Source organism: Lissotriton vulgaris, chromosome 1_1 (assembly GCF_964263255.1).
Source record: "Lissotriton vulgaris chromosome 1_1, aLisVul1.2, whole genome shotgun sequence".
In the NCBI taxonomy this organism is placed as follows: Eukaryota; Metazoa; Chordata; class Amphibia; order Caudata; family Salamandridae; genus Lissotriton; species Lissotriton vulgaris.
This window is the reverse complement of record NC_141685.1, coordinates 2,103,229,223-2,103,252,690: the sequence shown is the minus strand read 5'-3', so window position 1 is coordinate 2,103,252,690 and position 23,468 is coordinate 2,103,229,223. Positions and strand designations below refer to the sequence as shown.

The following is a 23,468-nucleotide window of genomic DNA, read 5'->3' as shown; positions in this document are numbered from 1 at the left end:
TAGACTAGTCTCTTTTACAGGGCTATGTTAGTCCTGACAAAGTTCTGTTTGGAACGGAACACATAATCAGTTGAAGTTATAATTATTTGAAGGGATAACCCTTCTGTTTGTGATGAATGCTTTCATTTAAAGATTGGACCAAAAATCAATCTCGACTTCTGGAGTACTTAAATGAAATGTGCTTATTGAACATTGTACCTCCATTTGTAATATTAAAATGCACGGTGCACATTAGTTGTAAATTGAGACACCACAGATGTGCCTCTCCAGTTTCACCAGTTACCATTAGAGAGAGTACCAACCACATACAGGCAGCTAGGAGATCATACTTACCATAGAGATGCAGACTTAACAGCAGGCAATATAGGTCGATCAATGGCATCTATCAGAAACTCTGAACTATGCAGACCGTATCATAAGCAGGTAGAATTACATTGTAAATAATTGTTGTATTTCCCAGTGTCTTATATTATTTTGTAGTGTACAGGTGATTCAGCATCGATTTCTGTTTAACGGAATTAGGCTCTGTTGACCATCCTCATATAGAAAGACGGAAGACGCAGAGGGGAAGTGGAAAAGATGCACCTCTCACGCCAATTCTCTAAAGGTGGCAACAGAATCCCACACTGTGAATATTAGTGCATCATAACACAATTGAAATACTTGGCCAAATAACACCTACCTCTCATACAGCTGAATCTAAATATCCTGCCAACACCATCCTCCAAGTATTATATTGGATGTGGTAATTGGTAAACCTTCCTGGGCAATGTCTGCCTAAACTGATAATATCTGTTCCAACAGTATCTAGCAGTAGTTATCATGTTGGTTTAGGTTAGATTTTGTAAAGCATACACTTTCACTCACATGTTGTGAGAAAGAGGATTATTAGTTGAAGTGGATGATAGACCACTTAAAGGAATAATGGCACTATTCCTAACGAGGTCCAGTAGGTCTCAAAAATGTAAACCTGAGCTCAACCCTTGATAGCTGTAGCACAGATCATGCAGACTTAGCTTAGGAGAAATGTGCAAAGCATTTATGCTACGTTATAAAGCTTTTAGAGTACATAGCTGCCCCAGCAACAGGGCTTCCCAGCGGTGAGACCCAGATGACATATCGACTGCAAATGCCGGCACCACCTAGGGAACCTAGGGAGGGCCGGGGAGGAAGAAGGGACGGGGTTAGATTGAAAAGAACCATTTCTTGAAAGATTTCTAAAAAAAACAAACAGAGGATTCGGTCTGCGTGTTCCTAGGGGAGAGGGGGAGTGAGTTACCGAGAAATGGGGACAGAGCACTGAAGGAGCGGCCAGCCACTCTGGCTTACCTAACTCGGGGAACAATGTCCAAGTCGAGATCAGCTTAGAGCAAGTATCCTGTGGGCAGATATGGTGATATGAGAATGAACAGGATGGGGGCCCCCTGGGAGTGCAGGGTCTTATCAGTGATGAACAGGGTCTTGAATTGAATTTGCTTGTCCACAAGTAGCCAATGTAGCTTACGAAGAAGACCAGAGATGGAGCAGCGTGGGGGAGGGAGAAAAGCAACCTGGCCGCAGCGTTTTGGACCAGCTGGAATCTTCTAGTGACTGATTTGTTTGCTCCTGCATACAATGTTGCAGTAATCTAACCATGACGAGATTACCGCTTGAATAATGGTTTGTCCAGTGCACGTGTGGAAAACGCTGAGAATGGGTTTAAGGCTTCTCAAGAGCAAAAACAAGTGCCAGCTACTCTGAGGCCAGAGTGGAACAGATTGGGAATCCAGTCTTGCAGGCAGGGTATCATGGCGGCATTGAATCCGGAGAACCCAGCTTTAAATATTAGCTTCACACTCTTTATCCAGCTTGCACATTGCAAGCTTAACCAGTAAATTCCAGACCCTGTGTCAAAACCAGGGAAAGAGCATAGGTGGCTATAATAACGGTACATCTCTGAAGCTGCTCCCTAGAAAAATCAGTGTATTCAGCCCCAGCCTCACAAAACGGAACTCACATTAAACGACTTGTCATTGACTATTTACTGTTGTCACTTTGAACTGTACATTAACTTTGGAATGCTTTTTTATAAGTTGGTGTTCTAACTGCTGCTTTTAGAAGTAACCTCTATCTTTTATTAATCGTTTTTAATTGATAGTATGCTGCCACATGGTTTTACTTAAGCAATGGTTGCCTTGTTCTATAAGAAATTTTCTATTAACAATTTTATTGTTTTATTTCCATTGAGAATGATGGGAGGAGCTTAGTGAAAAAGTACTCTCTAATGTTTTTCTAAGTTTCGATTTTTATATGTGTATTGTAATAATTTAATTAATCAAATAATAAGATATATAAAGTGCCAACTACAGACTTGGCTTGGGGCTCAAAGGCCTAGGTATTATCCATCCAGACTCCTAAGTTTTTGAAGGATGTCTTGGGCTTAGGGGGAGGTATTCCACCAGTGGTCATTTCAGGAGTGGGCATGTTTGCCTAACAAAAGTATCTCTGTTTTTTTGCATTCACGCCTTGACAGTTATCATTCATCTACTTTGCGACAGCAAGCATACTTTTTTTAAGTTGCCCATTTCTTGCTTTGAGTCTTCCAAGAGTGAAAGAATGAGCTGGGTATCGCTGCATACAATACAAGTGAAAGCCCAGAGGATTAAACGACTTGTGCCAATGGATGAATGTATATATTAAATAAGGTATGCCTAAATGAAGAGCCCTACCTTATTAGTATCAAAACAGTTGTTTTTTTTATATCCACATTTTATTGAATTTTAACAGACAAACAAATCAGCAAAATCACGGCTAGTACATAATCAGGTACATCATCAAACTCATATGACCCCGATACTGCATCCCATGAAGTGTACAACCACAGATACAAAGCAAATGAAACACTTACTCTTCGACAGCGCCCAGCCATTTACCCCACCCCCTCTGATATTTATTGAGGCATCCACGTGCCGCGTATTGAGCTTTCTCTTGTGTCGAGCACTAGTCCACACCCTTGCGCCACTTTCCCAGAGCTGGTGAGTCGGGACAATTCCATGCTGCCACTATGTCACGCTTGGCAACTATCATAACAGTGTTAAAAAAGGTCTTATTATTCCGGGACCCATCTAGCCCATCCGTTATCCCCAATAGCGAGTGTCGTAAGGAACTGACTACCCTAGGAACTCCGTAAGTTCCTCTTCAATGGCTCCCCAAAAATTTGCCAGCTGGGGACAGGACCGGACCATGTGGAAAAAATTTGCTGGGGCCTGGCCGCATTTAGTACATGATGTATCAGAGCGTAGACGCGCTCGTTGAAGGCGTACCGGGGTGAGGTAAGTGGTGTGCAAATAGTATAATAGAATTAGTCAAAGTTTGGCGGAGGCGGTAATTATTTGAGGCGCCATAAGCGCATCGGGCCAGTCCATTTTGGCCAGGGGCCTCATCCAGTCTGTCTATTGGTCTTTCAGTCTGTCCAGGGATGTGGGAGTATTGTGAATTAAGATGCGGTATATGCCGGAAATGCCCCCCCTGCCCAAATCCCCCAATAACGCCCAGCCCTCCGTGGGGCTGTTGAAGGGCATGTCTTAACTGTAAATATCTGTAGAATTGGGATGGGTGTAGGGAATAGCGTCTGCGCAGATCTTGGAAGGAAAGCCTATGGCCCCCGCCCAGACGGCCCTAAGCTGTGTTATACCTATGAGGTCCCAGGTTCTGAACCCGTTTAAGCTGCCCACCTCCCGGAGTCAAGCCCCTTGACAGAGGGGGGTGCATTGGGTCAATTTTCTGGTCCAGCCAGTCTGGCGCAGCGACGTCTGCCAAGCCAGGAATACCGAGCACGTCACGTCTGGCAGCCGAATCGGGACTGTCCCCCCGTACAACATGGCTTGTACTTTAGAAAATCCCAGCTCACACAACTCCAGCCGGCAGGCCGGATCAGACCATCCCCCGTTGAACCAATCATGAACCCCTAGCAAATGTGCAGCTTAATAGTAGAGAAACAGATGTGTCATGCCCATGCCCCCGTCAAAGGAAGGAATCCTGCATGTGGAGAGAGCCAGACGCAGCCTCCTGTTGCCCCATAGAAATAGAGTAAGTAGGCCGTCCAACACCTTAAACTAGGATCTGGGGAAACAGGACGGGCTGTTCTGGAGGACATAGAAGAACCTAGGGAGGATCAGCATTTTAAACAAGGCAACCCGGCCTACAGTGTTCAGAGGCAATGTCCTCCATTTCCCTGATCACGGGCCTCCTGAAAAAGGCCAGCCAAGTGGAGCACTAGTGTGTCGCGGTACGCCGCGTAGTATTCTTGAGGAAGACCGTATGGTCCCAGAGTCTTACTAGGGGGCCTAAGAGAAATGGCTTCCTCAATTTCATTCTTAGAGATGGGGCGGTCCAGGTCTTTCTGGGCTGCCTCCTCCAACCGGGGAAGACTGATGCAATTTCCACCAAGGAGACCATGAAGCAATGATTCAGGAGTTTGTGCAGCATATAAGCATCGATAGTAGTTAGCAAACACATGTGCCATCGCTGAGGGGGCATTGTGCACCGTTCCCTGCTCATCCACCACTTCCGGAATTATACGGTTCTCCCTGGGAAAGGTGGCCAGCCTGTGCAAAATCGTGCCAGTTTTGTCCCACCAGCCATAAATCTGCGCCACCGAGGACCTCCATAGGAGCTTGGCCGCATCTAGAGATAATTGTCTAATTACGGACCGGATAAGGGCCAGTTGTCTGCTTTGGACGGCGTCGGCAAGCAGGGAAGGGGATTGTTCCAAACGAAGCGCCTGCACTTCTTTCGCGGTGATTTCCCGATGTTGCTCTTGCCTCTGATTCTTGAGTTGCCCCTTCGCGAAGCCCCGAATGGTTGCCTTCCCAGCCTCCCATAGGGTCCCTGGGGAGGATACGGAGCCCTCGTTGGTGAGGAAGTATTGTTCGAGCTCTATCCCTATCTTCTTCTTGAAATCTTTGTCTTGGAGGAACCACACATTCATCCTCCACGTTTGGCGAGCTGAGGGAGGAGGAGCCCCAGTACAAAGAAGCACCGGGGAGTGGTCTGAAATTCCCCTGGGTAAGATACGAGCATCTACAACTGTGGAGCAGTCAGAGGCAGGGAGAAAGATCATGTTTATGCGTGCCTGCGTGTGGTGGGCTGCGGAGGTGTGAGTAAAGTGGGATGCCCGCGGGTGCCACATGCACCACACATCACAGAGGCCCAACGACTTGGACCTTGACCTCAATTGTTTGGCTTATCACTTCTCTTCAGTAACCGGAGGAGCAGCTGTGCATAGGAACAACTACAAGATATAGGTGAAAAAATGGTAAAGTCGAGCTAATCTAAAAACTCTGTACTTTAAGGCAGCACACAGTGACTTCAATTAGCGATTACAAAACGCTCAAGGGACTTTAGTACAATCAACCTAGCTAAGAATAGAAATGTTATACTGGTGCAGTAGTGCATTACTTATAAAAGGTTTGTTTTACAGTAGGCATTACACTATAAAATCACAATAGTGACTTAGCTACCGGTTGACAGTCGAGTTGAGCAAGTCCTGGACTTATTGAACAAAAAGGGTCTAACGTCAGAGGTAACAACAAGGAAAAGAAGAAAAACTGTAAATTCTAATTAATCAATTGCCATAGATCATTGCAGCAGCATACAGTGACTTACAAATAGCAGAAAAAATACACACATGGGTTTTTGGTAAAAACAATCTTGCTTCAGGAAAATAAAGTTCGTACTAGTGCAGTAGTGGCAATACATTGAGAAGTCATATTAGAGTAGGCATTATACATAACAATCAGTATGAGTGACTTAGCAACCGCTTGCATTTGGAATCTGTAACCCCCTGAGCCATTTCTACATGCTGGTAGTGTACCAGTTTTATAGTGGGAAGAGTGGAGGGACTATTTCCTCAATTATATTTCCATAATTGAAAAATATGCAGAATTGAAACCTGAAAAGAAGTACAAGATGTTATTGCACAACTTAGGTGCAAGAGGAATAAAAGTTTACAATTCCATAAACAAGAAAACAAGAGGAGTAAATGATGGTGACGTATTCTCCAACGCTATTGACGACCTAAACGCATATTATAAACCTACAGTTTGTGTTGGGGTAGACAGATACAAATTTTTCCATAGGAAACAAGGGGAGGAGGAGACAATAGACGACTATGTATCTGCTCTAAAAGACCTAGCAATTAACTGTCGATTCGGAAGACTACACAATGAACTAATAAGGGACCAAATAGTACTGCAAGGATCAAACGAAAACATTCAGGATAATCTTTGGGCAAAGGGGGAGTACCCACTGCAGAACATAATAGATATAGCTAGGAAAGCGGAACTCACTGGACGATGTGCGAAAGCAGTGTTAAAGGACGATAAAATAAAGAAAGAAAGTGACCATGTCAGCAAAGTGTCTGATCAAAAAGGTTGGAAAGACAGTAAGCACACTAAGAAAGGAAGACACTAACCAACCAGGAAGAAGACAAGAGAAACGGGAGAAAGGATACTGTTACCGATGCCTAAGCACTGCACACATGGCATATGATTTCAGATGCCCCGCCCGTGAAGCAAAGGGCACATTCTGTGGCCTAATTGGACATTTCAACAAGGCATGTTATAGTAAAAGACCACAACATGTAAAAGCAGTGGTAGACGATGAAGATGAGTTAGATGATGACACAGATGAAGACATCAACATTTATATCCTCAACATAGACGATGGACAAGAAGAAGTAAAAGAAACAGTAAAAGGAGCCAAGACAAGAAAACCGAGGTGTACTATGACTATTGGTGGGGTGGAAATAAGCATAGCGGCAGATTCAGGCTCGCCTTACACCATCGTGAACGAAAAGGTATTGGAGGCAAAATTCAAGGAGGTGATCGGTGAGAAACTCTGTGAACCAGATATAATTATTAAATCATTCAATGAGAAACCAATTGAATTATTAGGATACAGAAGTCTCAGGTTCATGTTCAAGTGTAGAGAGGCTCAATGTAAACTCTATGTATCAAAAGTTGGACCATCTGTACTTGGATGGATGGACCAAGGAAGTCTGGGAATCAAGCTGGCTCCAAACAGCCATGAGCCCGTGCTTAGCATGTCAGACACCGACGACTACGCAGAATTCAAAGTAGAATGCCTATCAAGACCGACAATGACACGGAGACAAATAAAGTAGATGAGTTATGCGCGGCAAATGTATGGGAATGTTTCAGCAGATTAACAAGGATAAATGGATGGATGAACAAATTAAGGACAAAGAAACAGGAATGGTAATCCAAATTGTCAAGGAAGGTTGGTCTAACGAGAATAAACTAAAAGATGGAATGAAACCTTTCTGGGAAATGAAGGAAGAATTATCCATAGAAGATGGACTACTTATGAGAAGCAGAAGATACGTACCGCTGATGGATATTCGGAAGAAAATACTGGAAAAATGCCATGAAGGACATCTGGGCATCGCCAAAAGTAAAAACAAGATGGAAAACACGTGTTGGTGGCCAGGCATCAGTCGAGACGTTGAAAATAAGGAGAAAAACTGTAAGTTATGTGTGGAAGCTGACAAAACGCAAGTGACTTACAGACCTCCCCTGCAGCAAATACAGTGCCCATCCATGCCTTGGGAAATGATTGGCATTGACTTTATAGGACCGGTGCCTGATGGGAACGAACTACAGTACATAATTGTTGTAATTGACCACTACACAAAATGGCCAGAGGTAAGAGTCACCAGAAAAGTTCACTCACAACACGTCGTTCAATTCTTGGAAGACACTTTTACACGTGAGCGATTACCAAAAAAAGGTCGTAAGTGACAACAGTGTACGATTCACCTCAGACCTATTCGAAGAATACATGAAGATGCACCACATTGAACACATAACGTCTAGGTACCACCAAGCAGCCAACGGAGCCGTAGAGGGATTTAAAAAAGTACTTGAAGGTATCATTCAGATTGCCACCTCAAACCAACTGGACTGGAAGAAAGAAATGCTGAAGAAAGTGTGGGCTTACAGAATAACGCCGGGTGAGTCTATGTGCAACAGCCCATTCGAACTCATGCGCGGACGGACTCCACTCACGAAGGACAATGTGGGCTGGGTTAAGGCTGCCCAAAGAGTACACTGGTCTTCAGAGGTGGTGAAAGAAAGACTGGCTCAAGCACAATCTAGGAGCAAGAGTTACTATGACAAAAGACATGGGTGCAAGGAGGTGAAAATCAAGGCAGGATATGTGGTGAAGGCAAGAAGAAGCGGACACGTCGGCAAGGGTCAAGAGAGACACATCAAACCTGTAACCGTTCGTGAAGGGTACTGCTATTCTGCACGCCTGAGAGATGGGAAGGCCTGGCATCACACAGCACTGCCAGCTCGCAGACATCCCGAGGACGATACGGTGGAAAACACACTCTTTGATGCCACTGCAGAGCAATCCAGTACGCGGAAGGGAAGTACGGCAAGACAATATTTTTCTGACACTGAATCTGACATTGAACTTTCTGCAACCCCAGGACGGAGAAGTGATGATGGTGTGCACGATGACACCCAGTCAGGGGACCGTTTGGCCTCTTCATCCAGACCTGTAGGCGCAAGGCGCAGGCTACCTGCCATCCCAGTCTGTGACCTGGCGCGACCTGTGGGCCGAAGCAGGATTGGTAGACTGTCAAGACTGCCAGCTAAACTTAAGGACTATATATGTGGATAGCGGAGCCTTATGCTCCCTTCCTGTTCTTAATTGTTCCAGTACTCCCCAAAGGAGGGGGATGTGTTGAGTTCATTATACGTGTGTCCCTTAAAGGACACCATACCCGGTGTGCTCGCCAGTGTCCCTGCGAGGACACCGTCCCAGCAGTGAGGTCACCAGCTGATAACTGTCAGATATGACAGTCACCAGCTGATCGCCCAGCTGACTGCAGCTTCGCTCCACGTTGTAGGAGCATGCGTGTTGGCTTAACAATAAACTAGTTCAGAACTCATGGGTGTCGAGTATTCTTAACAGTAACGCAGGGTTATCTGGCCGCGACATCGACGTGCGCCCCCGAGGTGCTCCTTGAGCGGCGTAGCACGCGATCTGCTGAGGGCGTTGCGAACAGCTGTAGGTGGGGGTAACACCTGCCGCAATTATCCAGAAGAAGCCCGCTGAAGAAATGTGCTGTGGGTCCGGGCGGCGCTGACCAGCTGTGTGGGACCGCTATTTTGTTTGTCCGATTTTGGGGGCGCAGTGAGGAGCAGCACCAGCGAGTGAGGGGACACAAGGCTGCGGACTGATGCTGCGCTAGCAGTAACTGAGGCGGCAGAGTGACCTGAAGGGCTGCTGTATCTAGAGACGCTGGGGCATGGAGCGCAGGCCCCATAGAGGCGCGGCACTACAGTGACTGGCTGGGGGTGCTGTGTAAAGACCTAGCTGCATGCACGTCAATGCAGAGCATTTATTGCTAATCACGCTGCCAGGCAGGATATTATATATTACGGAGGGAGTTACCAGGGCTGCGAAGAGTGGACTGCACAAGGGGCACTCTTGGGGCGCCTGAACTGAGCTGAATCCTGTGACACTGGTTGAAGGGCAACTACTGGTTGAAGGGCCGCCGGAGGCTAGTGGGGGGGGTTTAGGGGGGGGCACACAAGGCTAAGTGGAATTCCCCCTGGTTGACAAGTTGGACTCCACCCTGCGGACGCCGCATTTTCCCAGTTAGTGAGCTACACGGCTGAGGGTAATTTCAGAAGAGGTGAACCTCTGTTTAGCCACTATTGGACCACCACCTGTAGGGGAGCTAAAGATTGAACCAACGAAGTGACCACACTAGTAGACTTCAATGGGCAGGGATTATAGGACACAACCCAAGCTAACTTTTGAACAAAAACACTCTAAATCACACGACACTGCGACGGAGGAAACCAGTAGGACATCTGCCCCCATAGAAGATGAGACGGACATCTGGAGCATGCTGCGGTCCCTGGAAAAAGGACTGCAAGGTGGCATTACTTCCTTGGGCACAAAGATAGACGCCCTTTCATACCGGATGGACAGAATGGAGGAAAGACTGGATAGACACGCGGAGCGGTTAGACATGTCTGAAAGGCGGCTCATTGAGGTAGAGGAAGCACAAACGACACTGGACGCTGACCACAAACAGCTTGGAAGGGTTATCTGTGTTTTGCAAGATAAAACAGAGGATTTGGAAGTGCGCTCGTGACTCTGCAATCTGTGAATAACGGGTCTGCCAGAGACGACGCAAACCGGCAACATGGAGCATTTCGTGGAGAAGCTGTTGGTTACTCTCCTAGGAGCCAAGGTCTTCTGACAGGTTTGTAGTGGAGAGGGCACATCGCTCCTTGGGGCCCCGGCCACAGCCGGGTTCCACCGCGTCCAATCACAGCCGAACTGTTAAATTATCGGGACAGAGACACAGCTTAGCGGGCGGCAAGGGACAAACAAGTGTTGGCATATGAAGGTTCGAACATCTCGCTATATCCGGATTTCACCACCCTCGTGCAGGAAGCGTGCAGACAATTTGTGCCCATGAAAAAACGTCTCCGTGAACTAGGCCTGGAATACGCTATGCTCTAACCGGCAAAACTGCGCTTGAATAAACAAGAAGGTTCCCACATATTCACTGACCCACAGGCTCTACAAAAGGCTCTAAAAGACTGGTCCCAAGAACAGCGACAGAGCACGGAACAGCAGCTCCTGGATGAGGCGACCAGAGGATCACTTGAGAAGCAGGACTGGGACTGACCACCTAAGGCAAAACTGATAAGTAACAGGGGCTGGAGGGGAGGGGGGCAGTGAGGAGATGGGATGAGCCGATAATTGCTAAATAAAACTGGTGGTATCCTAAAGTCATCCCCGCTCCTATGCCAATGCAATAATTGACAGATGTTGACTGTATAACAGCGTTGAATGTGAACCTGGGCCATAGCGCTAGGCGCAGGGTCTAGACTGATGGCTGCGTAACACGAGCACTGGGAAAAGGTCTGGGCTGCTGTGTGTATACAACGGCTCTAATAGCTGTGAAGCAGCATATGGTAGGGGCTGTGCCTCTACTGGCTGGTGTGCGGGGGTCGGGGCGAGAGTGTCTGCGTTTGACTGATTGCTGCACTCAGAGCAACCTCTGCCCACGAGCGTTAAGAGCCACCAGGGAGGGGGGACGGGAGGATGCTTCTGGGGTTGCTGCGCGACCGAGTTGTGGGTGGTCTGATGTGGGAGGGGTAAGTGAGGGAATGGAGGAAGATGTTGTTGTTGTTTTTGTTGTTGGAGATGTCGGCTAAAGTGTTACAAGATACATACATCTTACATTACCCACCAGAGTCCGGAAACACTGTGATAATTGACAGACATGATGGCAGGGGCTGATGGAACCACCAACCGGAGAGCTAAAGATTACCTTAGAGCCTTATCGTGGAAAGTTCGAGGCCTAAACGATCATCGCAAACTACGCAAGGTGCTTAACTACCTTACTAGACATGATGTAGACTCACCTCCCACCACATAGCCCAATGCTGCGCTACAGGGGCCTTTTGGGAAATATCAAATCCTCCGGCTTTACCACCCATGCCAGAGGGGTATTGACATGGGTTAATCCCAGGTCGGAATACACGATAAAACAGATGGCAGCAGATGAGGAGGGACGGTTTGTGATATCTAAGTGTCAGGGTAGGGGATTGTAACTTCTCCTAGTTAATGTTTACGGCCAAAACTACGACTGCCCGGAGTTGTTTGTGAATTTGGCTAGCACAATCACTGGTTACGCGACTACACCAATACTCTGGGGCGGAGATTTTAATTTAGTACGCAATCCTGAATTAGACAGGTCAGGGGGCCCGGTGAGAAGACGAGCACTGTCAGCCAGAGCTATAGAAAGAGTTATGATCAGTATTGACCTGTCGGATGTTTGGAGGGAGACACACCCGGCAGACGGAGGTTTCACTCATTACCCCACATATCACAACCTACATACACAAATAGACTACTGGCTAGCGTCGACACCCCAAATGTTTTGGCGGCTCTGGAAGCTAGACAGACAGCCGGGGACAATGAGGAAGTCACAGGAGCAATCCGGGATCTATTAGCAGAATACCACATAGAAAAAGACGAGATAGTGGAGGCTCTAGCGGGTATGAGGACAGCCAGAGCCCCGGGGACGGACGGCCTCACAGTAGGCTTTTACAAAGCTTTTATAGAACTACTGCTCCCACACATCTCAGCATTATTAGACAGCCGATGTGTGACGGGTACGATGCCACAATCTACGAGGGAAGCGATTTTAGTGATTATTCCCAAACCAGGTAAACCTCCTGAGGAGTGCAGCTGTTACCGGCCGCTCTCCGCTAAATGTGGACACCAAATTGTTCGCAAAGATTTTGGCTAACCGCTTGGCCCTATTGACCCCGGAACTAGTCGCCCCGGAACAGGCAGGGTTCATACCAGGGAGAAACCTCACCTACAATCTTTGTACGGCATTCAGAACAATGCAACATGTCCAACAAGACACGAGAGCCATCGCGGTCTTCCTGGATATGGAAAAGGCTTTCGACTCGGTGGAGTGGCCCTTCGTGGGGCAGGTGCTAACTAGAATGGGACTTCGCCCACATTCCTCCAAATGATATGGGTATTGTACGAATCCCACTCAGAGCGTATACGGCTGGGGAATCTTGTCACTGAGGTCAATTCCATCTCCAGGGTAACCCGGCAGGGATGCCCCCTGTCACCAACGTTATACGCCCTAGTTGCAGAGCCCTTCGCTTGCGCGCTCAGGGAATACCATGGACACAGAGGGGTCAGGTGCCCTACCTATGAGATTGTGGTCTCTACGTACGCTGATGATACGCTGTTATACGCGAGGAAACCGGAAAATAATCTCTCCCCGGTAATCCGAGAGGTGGTGCACTTTGGAGCCTCATCTGGGTTACGGGTCAATTGAACAAAATCCATTGCATTCCCGATCACCCCGGCTACTGTGCATTTCGAGATGGAGTACCCACTGCAATGGACTGACGACTCGGTCAGGCACCTCGGCATTAGATCGCACACAGACTCGGACATTGTGTTTCGTGACATTACGGTACAGCTGTCGCACAATTAGAGGATGACGTCGAGGTCTGGATATGACTGCCTTTATCATTGATTGTCAGGGTCTCCATCATGAAGATGATGGTGTTCCCCAGGTTCCTGTTCTTGTTCGTCAACATACCGATAGTGTTGCTGCGCTCCTTCTTTGCCAGAATCAATAAGTCAATGCTACGATTGACAAGGGCAGGCAAGCAGGCACGAGTACAATGGCGAGTGCTAACCCTGCCATATCACCTGGCAGGCCTGGGTGCGCCTGATTTGGAGCTATATTGCAGAGTGGTGCAGGGAGCACAGGCACATGGATGGTTTCATGGGGGGGATACTATACCATATCTTCGGCTCGAAAAGCTTTATGATGGCCCTCTCCTCCTTCCAGCAGTTTTTCTGGAGCCGGTCAATCGCAGGACAGGTATACTGGACTCTCTTAACTCAACCAGGCACGCATGGCACTGCCTATTACAGCAACAAGCGGGGGCACTATTAAACTCTCCAGACTTGCCAATAGATTGGACGGAGGGGTCGTACGAGCGCTGCGAGTGATGGGCATATACAAAGAAGGAGACTTGTTCACAGACGGAGTTGCAAAAACGTGGGAGGAAGCCACTGTCTCCACAGAAGCACCCACCTTGCATCAACGTTTTCAGTTCCACAGGGTACGCAGAGTTCTACAACAACAACTGGGGGACGACCTAAGTAAACCCCCCCGAAGTTAAAGAACTGTCGTATCTCATTAAAACTATATCTCCCCATAAGCTTGTCTCTAATTTATACAAGTTTGCAATGTCACATAGAGCAAATCAGTATACTAAGGCGAGGTTGGCCTGGCAGCACGAGCTGGACATGCCCATAGACGATGCCATGTGGTTTTATTGCTGCACTAACACAAAATGCATATCGCTACACAGCAGGCACAGACTTATACATTTCAAATATATTAACAGAGTTATTACACACTGGAAAGATCGCAGAGATACGGGCTAAGGGAGGAGGCGACCTGTGAAAGGTGCCACTCCCCAGTGGTGGATTTCATTCACTTGGTGTGGAGCTGCCTGGGCGTCTACCAATATTGGGACAAGGTATTCCAGGAACTGAGCATCATAGCTGGGTTCGAGATTGTCCCCGACCCTGCTGTGGCGTTGCTAGAGAATCACATTAACGTCCCATTTCAGAGTAACTAGTTTTGGGAGGACAGCCTAACATTCCAGGGTCGCTGACAAACTAGCAGGTTTTCAATTGCTGGTACACCATTAAGAGGGATGTGGCAAGTAGAAATTTCAGATTTGCAAGTATTGATAGTTCGATTGTCCAAATCCTCATTAAGCAGCTCTGACAAAACAAATCAGAATGTGGACAACTTCCGCACTCAAAGGATCCAAACTCTGACTCAAATACCAATATGACTGCTTTCTCCAAGCCAAGCTGTACTGATAAATGGTAAATTTCAACCAGGCCTTCCAGATGAAGCTTGAAGGTGGTTTCCCTGATTGGGGGCGGAAGAGGAAGGTTGTGTTTGGGGTTGTTAAACGCTATATGAAAATCATGGACAGTTTGCATGACCCAAGCATCATCTGTAATTTCTCTCCATTTTGTGAGAAAGAAGGCCAGCCTGACCACCTTTGAATGGGAAAAATAGGCAACTCTTGTCTGACTCCTCCAGGAGCATTGGCAGTTACGCTCAAGACAGAGAATAACACTCCAAATCTTCTATGTTCCTGGCACTGGGGGCTTCGTTCGGCAGGCTGCCCCAATTGGAGGCTGGAAAGTAAAGCACGGCTGGTCAAGTGGCCCTTTCCTCTAGCGGTCCCTCCAAAAGTCCCAAGACGTTCATTGACAGATAAGCTTTAGCGTGAAAGGAAAAGATGGCAATGAATTTGCAGAGCTTCTTGACAAAAGGACCTCCAAAGAGGCCTCCATTTGTGATAGGGTCTGTCTCCGAAGTAGACAATTTCCCTAACTTGGTATCAATCTTTATTAAGCGAGAGCTGCATCTCTCCATAGATAGTGTACAGTTGGTGTTTTCTGGTAAATGGCCTGCTCTCTGTGCCCACACCAACAGGATCACCGGGGAGATCAAACTCCCAGTTCTTTTGGCCTTTTTGGCCACATGCAAAATCTTTGTGAAAGGAACCGTCATGTACAATAATTTGTCTTCGCATATGTAGGAAAGTGGATTTCTATGCAGTAGGGCTGGTTAGGCTTTATTATGTAATAATTTCACGTAACCAAAAATAGGTCTTTTGGATTTACACTAATAAACACCTAGCTCAGTCCTTTTAGTATGACAGTCAGGTTTTACTAGAGGAACATGTGTTAAGCATTTCAGAGTACCAACATGGACGATAAGTAAATGACACGACTCATGAAAGTCAGCACCAATTTATTAAAATAAAGTCGTTTTTTATATACATTTACACCAATTTATTAAAATAAAGTCGTTTTTTATATACATTTACACCAAAAACGAACACAATCAGATGAATATATCTAGAGTTAGAGCTTTTAAAAAACTAATAATAATAATCTGTGCTTTTCACTGCTGCAATACTTGAACGTTGAGGTCAATAGGAAAGTGGACTAGTGACAATCAGTTACTTGCAGGTCGAGTTCAGTGGAATCCACTGAGGGTGAAGCTGATGCGGGTCCAAGTACCAGGCTCGGACAGTCAGTTGTATTTTACCTGGCACGTAGGACCTGGGTGCAGAGTTGTCGTGGATGTCTATGGTGCTGAAGTGGGAGCCCCAGGTGCTGGCTCTACCACTTAGATGGTTCTGGTGAGGAAGGGGGCGCAAAATCTGGACAAAGGGCCACAAAGGCAGTGGATTGAAGATGCTTCAGGGTTTCCTCAAGGTATAGCTTCAAACAGTGGTAAGGGTAGCCAGAGTGGCCACCAACAAACCTTGGCAGTGGCAAGCTCAGCTTTCGGTCACTTCGATGTCAGAGTAAGGGGAAATAGGTAGCCACCTGAAACTAGCTGGAGGTTAGGACTACATTTCCCACAATGCAATGGGCCATTTACTTTTAGGTAATTCCCTTGGCGGACTCGATTGCCAGTGATTCTTTACATCCGGGTGCAATCTTGCCTGCAGGCTTCAGGGAAATAGTACCTCTAGTCCAAGGGAGTTCTGGAGTTGTCTTTGGCTTGCAGAAGGGTTACTCTTTCCTTTGGAACTGGTCACTATTCTAGAACGAGTCACAGTCATTCAGTTGAAGGGTGGTTTCTATAGGTGGTGTTTTAGCTACCTTTTCTTCGAGCAGGTCCTGAAGTCGCAGACTTGGGTCCCTTCTTTGTCCGATCAGATCGGAGGTTCTCATGCCAGGGGAGCCCCTTAAATCCTAGATGGAGGGGCGTTAGGGGTCTTCTAGCTAGTAGCCAATCGGCTACTACCCCCGGCGGCTAATCCGCCCCTCGTGTGTGGGTTTTAGGCAGGAGAGATTGTTCTTGGCCTCTACCCACACGGTGACCCAAGTAGAAAACTCAGCTATGCCCCATTGGGCACTTACTGGCTTTGTTAGGTAGGCCTGTCTGCTGCAGGACCTGTAGTACTTACTTCAGGTGGAACAGGTGATCCTCCTGATAGCATCCGGATATGCTGCACTAAATTGTCCAGAACTGAAAGAACTCTTTTCAACCGTAGGAAATTGTTAAGTGCATTTTTCAATCCAAAAGGCATCACTTTAAACTGAAACTGGGCTTCACAAGTAGAAAAAGCTGATCTCTCCTTTGCTCCCAGGGTGAGCCCGATGTGGCTATACCCTCATGTTAAGTCAAAGGTACTCAAGACTTTTGCTGCACCCAACTTATCTGTGAGCTTATCTGCTCTTGAGATGGGGTGTGCATCAGTTTCAGTGACTGCATTTAATCCACACAAAATCTCATCTCTGATTTGTCAACCCTTTGAGTGAGGTTTGGGGTCCAGTACCACAGGGCTAACCCAGGGAGCATCAGAATATTCTATCAACCCTAGCTCTAGCATCTTTCGGACAACAGCCTTGATGCAGACCTTGACTTGTTCAGACAGTCTGCAAATTTTGTTTTTGACAAGCAAACGGTCACCTCTGTGCACATCATGCACACATCATGTTGTCTGAACAGAGGTCAAGGAAAGGAGCTCAGCAAACTGGTTTGGGACTTGCCTACAATCCGCTTGCTGTTGTGCAGTAACTGAGTCTGACAACACAACATCCTCTACTGCACCATCCTTGATTCTGGCCTTAGTTCATGGCATCCTCTCCAACTGAACATCTGGCACAAACCAAAATCCGGGAAAGATTAGTTACCCATTTTTATTGACAGCAGATGTCTGAAAAAGTAATGGAGTTTTGCCTCTCCTGTGTCACCTCTCAGGCCAATGGCAAGACAGGTGGACAATCAAATGCTCCCTTAATTCGACTTCCAGTGGTTGGGACATCCTTAGAGAGTGTAGGGATTTATATTGTTGGTCCCCTTGACCCTCAAACTGCACCTGGGAACAGATTTATTCTAGTAGTACTGGCCCATGCTACTAGGTACCCAGAAGCAATTCCGCCTAAGGACTGTCACTGCCCCATTGTGGCAAAGGCCCTTCTTGGTATCTTTAGCAGAGTGGGGTTTCCTAAGGTGGTGGCTTCTGATAGAGGCACACACGTCATGTCTGCATACCTAAAAGCTGTGGGATGACTGTAGTGGGAGCTAAAAGATCACCACCCCCAGACAAATGGTTTGGTTGATAGATTCAACAAAACCATTAAAGGTTTGATAATGGGCTTACCTGAAACTTACAGAGAAGTGTCTCAGAAGGTGTTGGCTTTAGCTCGTTTGAACTTCTTTTTGGACATCCTGTGAGAGGTTCCTTAAGTTTGGTGAGGGACGGCTGGGAGAAACCCCTCAAAGCGCCCAACCTTGATATAGTGGACTATGTACTGGCCCTGCAAGAATCTAGTGGCAAGCCAAGAGCTCTAGTATGTCCAAAAGTCAGCACTTGTTAAGTACCAACCAGGACCGTTGTTGTGAATGTGTTGGAGCCTGAGGCTCCCAGGGTCCTCCAAAACAAATTGTGTAGGCCCTATCTCATCTTGGAATAGAAAGGGGAAGTCACCTACCCGGTGGACTTTGGCACCCCTAGTAGTCCCAATCAAGAATTCCATTCAAAGTGCCTGAAACCACACCAAGACAGAACTGACATGACCTTGCCCATGGTCAATGATGGAGGCCAAGAGGAGGAAAGTTAACCTCTCCGTGTCCTACTGTCAGATAATTAAAAGGATGGTTCAGTAGAGGATGTTGTGTTGTCAGACTCAGTTACTGCACAACAGCAAGCGGATTGTAGGCAAGTCCCAAACCAGTTTGCTGAGCTCCTTTCCTTGACCTCTGTTCAGACAACATGATGTGTGCATGATGTGCACAGAGGTGACCGTTTGCTTGTCAAAAACAAAATTTGCAGACTGTCTGAACAAGTCAAGGTCTGCGGTCGAAGCGCCTTGGGACCCTCCGGGTAAGTAGTGCGCTATATAAATGCCTATACATTTACATTTACAATCAATTCTGCTGAGAGACCACCACTCTCATGGATGCCTCCCAGTTTGGGGTCCCTGGTCACAGTGTACGTAAGCCTATCTTCCCAATAGATCTTGTGGGTTCCAATGTCTACTCCCCCTGTTATTGGCTTTCAGCCTGCTGCCCAAGGCCTACAAAAGTAGGGCAACTCTTATTGCTCTTGACATAGGTCCCTACTGGATGATCCCCCTGCACCCAGGCGCTCTGCCAGGTCAGGCCAGGCTCCACCAGATGCAGTTCCCTCCTCAGGCACCAGGACATCTCCTTTAGAAGAACAGTCCCCGGTCCTGTGACTAGTCAGATGTCTTGAGCTTTCTCTTGCTTTGGGATTTATGGGCCATTATTTCAGGATCCATGACTTCCCTGTTGTGATGCCTGTGTTCTGGTTACCACACACACCCACCCACTCAGGGAGACCCAGAATTTCTGCAGGAGCTTTCCTCTCTACTTCTGCCCAGGCAGCGGTTTCACGATCATTTCCCAACAGACCCTCCACTGGATGGAAGAGGACACAACCACCTTCTTTGGGCCAGAAACCCCTCCCCACTCTAAGCTTATTAAGGCCATTCGATGCAGCATACTCTCACTGTCAGCATTGGTCACCTGGAGACTAACACCAGGTATGATTTTATCTTGAGAAACCAGTCTAGAGGCCACCCGGACAGGGTGCAGTGTTGACCTGGCTGTCCCTGGTGCTGAAGTGAGAGCTGGGGTGCTGTTTTTACATATAATTAATAAAAACCATGGCAATATGAACCACCAAGCATACTGCCCTGGGACATGGGGGAAAGCTCTCTCAGACAATAAAGGAATGCTGTTTGTAAACCATAAGACTACCGCTTACTCAATTTGGCATAAATGTTTGCACTACACCCACACATGGTCTGTTCTGTGTGGAAACCGCTGCATTAAAGCCCAACAGACGCCAGTGAATGTTTCTACCAAGTTGCCCTACATATGCTGATTCTATGATGGTTTTAAAATGCCATAAGAGTTAAATTGGGAAGTGCTTGCCTTAAAATGCAAGTTGCTATATGACCCAGCAAGTAATCCCAAAGGGCGGGCTTCCACCCTGGGATTATGATGCACAGTTTCCGGCATGGTTTCTAGGCCGGCCTGTCCGACATCGAAACCATGTCTGAACGCGTGTTTGGGGGCACCAGCAGGGCCTCCTTGTGTGTGCGGCCTCCAGTTAGCTGAGGGTGTTGAACCCTGCACCCTGTGGCAGGCATCTTGAGGTGCCTGCCACAGGGTGCAGGGATGAACAGCAACTCCCATTTCCCGATGGGAGCATGTATTAATGCCGGTTTACAGCCGTAATGCATGCTCTTATAGGGAAATACAGGAATACGTTGCATCCTTATTAGGCCGCTGGGACTGCCGACCAGAGGTCGGTCAGTCCCAGGACCGAGAAGGTGTCGGGCAGTCTGAGTTCTGTCTGACATCGTAATTAGTAGTTGTGTCTACTATTCAGAGAGGAAATGGCAGCCTGGTACCAGGGAGAGGCCTCTGGAAACAGATCTTGTTTATACAGGCTGGACATTGGAGACTTGCTTCACCGATTTACAATGTGCCCTGGTCCCAAGATGTTATGAACATGTTTCTTGAAACCCACCTTGAAAATGAACAATATAAGGACCAAACATGAGACGTTCTAAGAGTGTCTAAGAGGTAACCTAACGAAATTTGTAACCAAGTAGCAAGATTTTGAAACTAGGCAATAACAGAGGACAGCACTAAATGAGGATTTTTCAATTGGTCATTTAATGACAATGTTCTACAGGGAACACACTTGAATATACACTTCTTTTAGAATATAAACACTGTAAATGTGACAATGCCTGGCCGAGATTAACCAGTGTTTTGAGAGTTTGTTATTAGAGCCATTTCTGCATTAAAGGTTGTAAATGGATTAAGCTTAATTTTTCTTTATTGTTTGGGTTGAAGGTTATAGCAATGGCATTTAATGCTTTGGATGATTTTAACTTGTTAAAAGACACATACTTTGTATATAACTTGTTAGTAGTATCTATTTACTGAAAACACTACCATAATAAACTTGAACTGTAAATTATGTCACTGAACATGATGATTAAGCATTGCCTATCTATAGTGTATATTCACTACAAACTTAAAATGGATCAACAGATGAAAGTGAACAGTTCCATATTCAATACAAAACTAGTTATGGACTGAAGTAGTTTCCCCTTTTGACTTGACAACATTTAAAAAAACACTATTTCCCCATTAACATTGACAACATTTAAAAAAACACTATTTCCCCATTAACATTGTATCTATATATTTCTGCTCCTGTTTATTCACCACCCACTTCAGTAGCATTCAAGGTTCCTACAATATATATACAGATCTTACCATCTTCTATGAAACAAGGTAGATTGTGGAGGAGCATGAGACGCCCATGTAGGTGGCTAGCATTCTCCTGCAGAGGAAATTCTATGGGTACTGTAAGTTCACAAGACTGGTGTCCAGCTATAAATTTGTAAATAAAATTCCTTTCTTTGGTGCTCATGAGATCTTCATTTGGTTTCATCTTCTATTTCAGATATTCTGTAAAACATGAAAGCAACATTGCTATAATTCAGCCTACCATCAGTGTCACTCTCATACGACAGTGCAGTATTTATGTTGTTGCTTACAAACACCATAAAGTTACTAAAATCATCATTGGCATCCATAGCTTTTTTTGTCAGCCTAAAGTTGAGATCTGAGAATTTATGCAGACAGGGGGCACCTGTAGCAACTAGTACTGGCATTGCTAAATAATATGTATATTACAGCTTATATATAACTGAACAATGCAGTTTTATTAGGTTGCACTTTAGTTACAAAATGGCAATACAAAGTTCTAGTAAAAACTGTGCCAAATAACAACTGGCCTAAAGTTATTACCCTGTTCAATTTTATGTATTGGAAGATATCCTGATGAATCAACTGAGCATGGCATTGGTTGAGGCTACTGTGCTTGTGTTGTGAGATGTTCTAAGATAAGAACAGACAATCCATTTAATGTGGAACTCTGAGTTGAACAGGTGTTTAAAGATACGTTAATGATGGCTGAAGAGATACGTCTGAATACAGCACAGTCTTGCTGAATAGCAGATAGAATGCTGTTTTTAGTGTATGCTAAGATATAGTAAAGAGACATAGGATTTCCTTTATGTGCCAAACACTCACCAGCTTCTTTCCCACAAATGTTAGCAGACAGAGTGTTAAATACCGGCAGGTAACTAATAATAATAATAATGATATTAATAGCTTGTTTTATTGTATAGTTCTTCATACCATCTATCTAGGAACTGTCAGTAACAGATGTTACTAGCATCAAAAGTAGTGCAAACTCAAATTACTGACTGGAGGAGAATGGAAAGAGGATTCAGCCTTGTGAGGATCCAAACGTATGGCCTTCAAATTATTACAGATATCTGTAGTTGGTGTTCACTTAGCACACCCTGAATGTCTATTTGGAAGCATGTCTTGGACAGGTCACAACAGACACTGCCTAAAAAAAATTGATCCACAATAGGAGGGAGCCTGGCTTACAAGCTTTCTTCTGATATATCCACCATACATACTTTGCAATGGATAACATTTGTGAGAGTAACAAATTTATGGGAAAGGTAAAGTAAACAAACCTAACCAGCCTTACCACTTGGGACAATGTTTTGACCTAGGTAAAAGGCATAATCAGTTCAGGAAATTAAAATGAGCAACACTGAACAGTGGTAGAAGCAGATTTGATGTTGGTATCTCTCTCTCACACACCGTAAGAAGAGCTGCACAGTAAGAAGAGTTGCAAATTAAGAAGAGTTCTTGAGATGAATGGCCTTGCAAGTGAGGTATCCCATTTTGAAATGTATTCTGATATGGAAGTAGCCAAAGGTGTTCCTTCAGTACTGCAGTCAAATGATCAATATTCTTAAGGCAGGGTCAGGCCACAACGTTGTGGGGGGAACCCTTTCTGTTTGGGGTGACAGAAAACATATACACCCACAAGTCTCTGGTAACAAGTCCACCACTAAAAACAGACAATGGTCCTCCATTCTCAGGGGAAGAGTTCCGCAGGTTCATGACCTGGGGATAAATCACCGGAAGATAACACCACTGTGGCCTCAAGCAAATGGAATGGTAGAGAGATTCATGGGAAACACCAAAAGGCTGTTCAGAGGGCAAGGTTGGCACAAATATCGCTTAGTCAAGCTCTGTGCCAAGTTCTACGGGATTACAGAAGCACACCTCACAACTCCACAGGAACATGCCCAGCAGAGCTAGTACTAGGAAGAACAAGCAGAACAAGGCTACCACAAATAGAGGCAAGCATGGTGCGGGGTCGCAGCGAAATCGCAGAAAAAGACAAAGAGGCGAAAGAAGAAATGAAAAAATATGCAAACGCCAAACAACATACCAGACCTAGAGGAAGGAGACACAGTGATAGTGCGGCAGAGGCAACAAAGGAAATCTGACAGTTTGTTCTCAAAAGACCCACTACTAGTGACGAAGATAAAGGGACCAATGATCACCGCTGAGTCGGAACATCAGCGGATAACACGAAAAAGTTCACACTTCAAAGAACTAAAAGAGGAAAAAGGGAAGACCAGGACGAAGGCACAGCAGAACAAGAAGAGCAAGGGCCAACAGAAGAACAACAGACGGAAGCACGCCCAAGAAGAGAGTGCAGACGTCCAAAGAGACTAATAGCAGAAATGTGATGATGAGCGGCACGCTGACCAGTGTCAGAACAGACTTTACATCTTTCTCTATCTACACATCTCTGTGTTCCATTTTCTCGTCACGTCTTCGTGACAAAGGGGGGAGATGTAGTGACCTGAGGGCAGGGCACTAGGACCCTGCAGGACCT

General features: G+C 46.1%; 1 protein-coding gene across 2 annotated transcripts in view; it reads right to left on the bottom strand.

The window, feature by feature from the left end:
• The window catches only part of FERRY3 (FERRY endosomal RAB5 effector complex subunit 3), a 327,577-nt gene that overhangs the window by 288,461 nt on the left and 15,648 nt on the right, over positions 1-23,468 (bottom strand). For both annotated transcript variants that reach the window (XM_086921357.1, XM_086921366.1), the window contains exon 2: positions 20,966-21,160. In XM_086921357.1, the coding sequence (XP_086777483.1) occupies positions 20,966-21,143 (178 nt within the window). In that variant the 5' untranslated portion in view covers positions 21,144-21,160. The remainder of the gene's footprint in view (positions 1-20,965; positions 21,161-23,468) is intronic.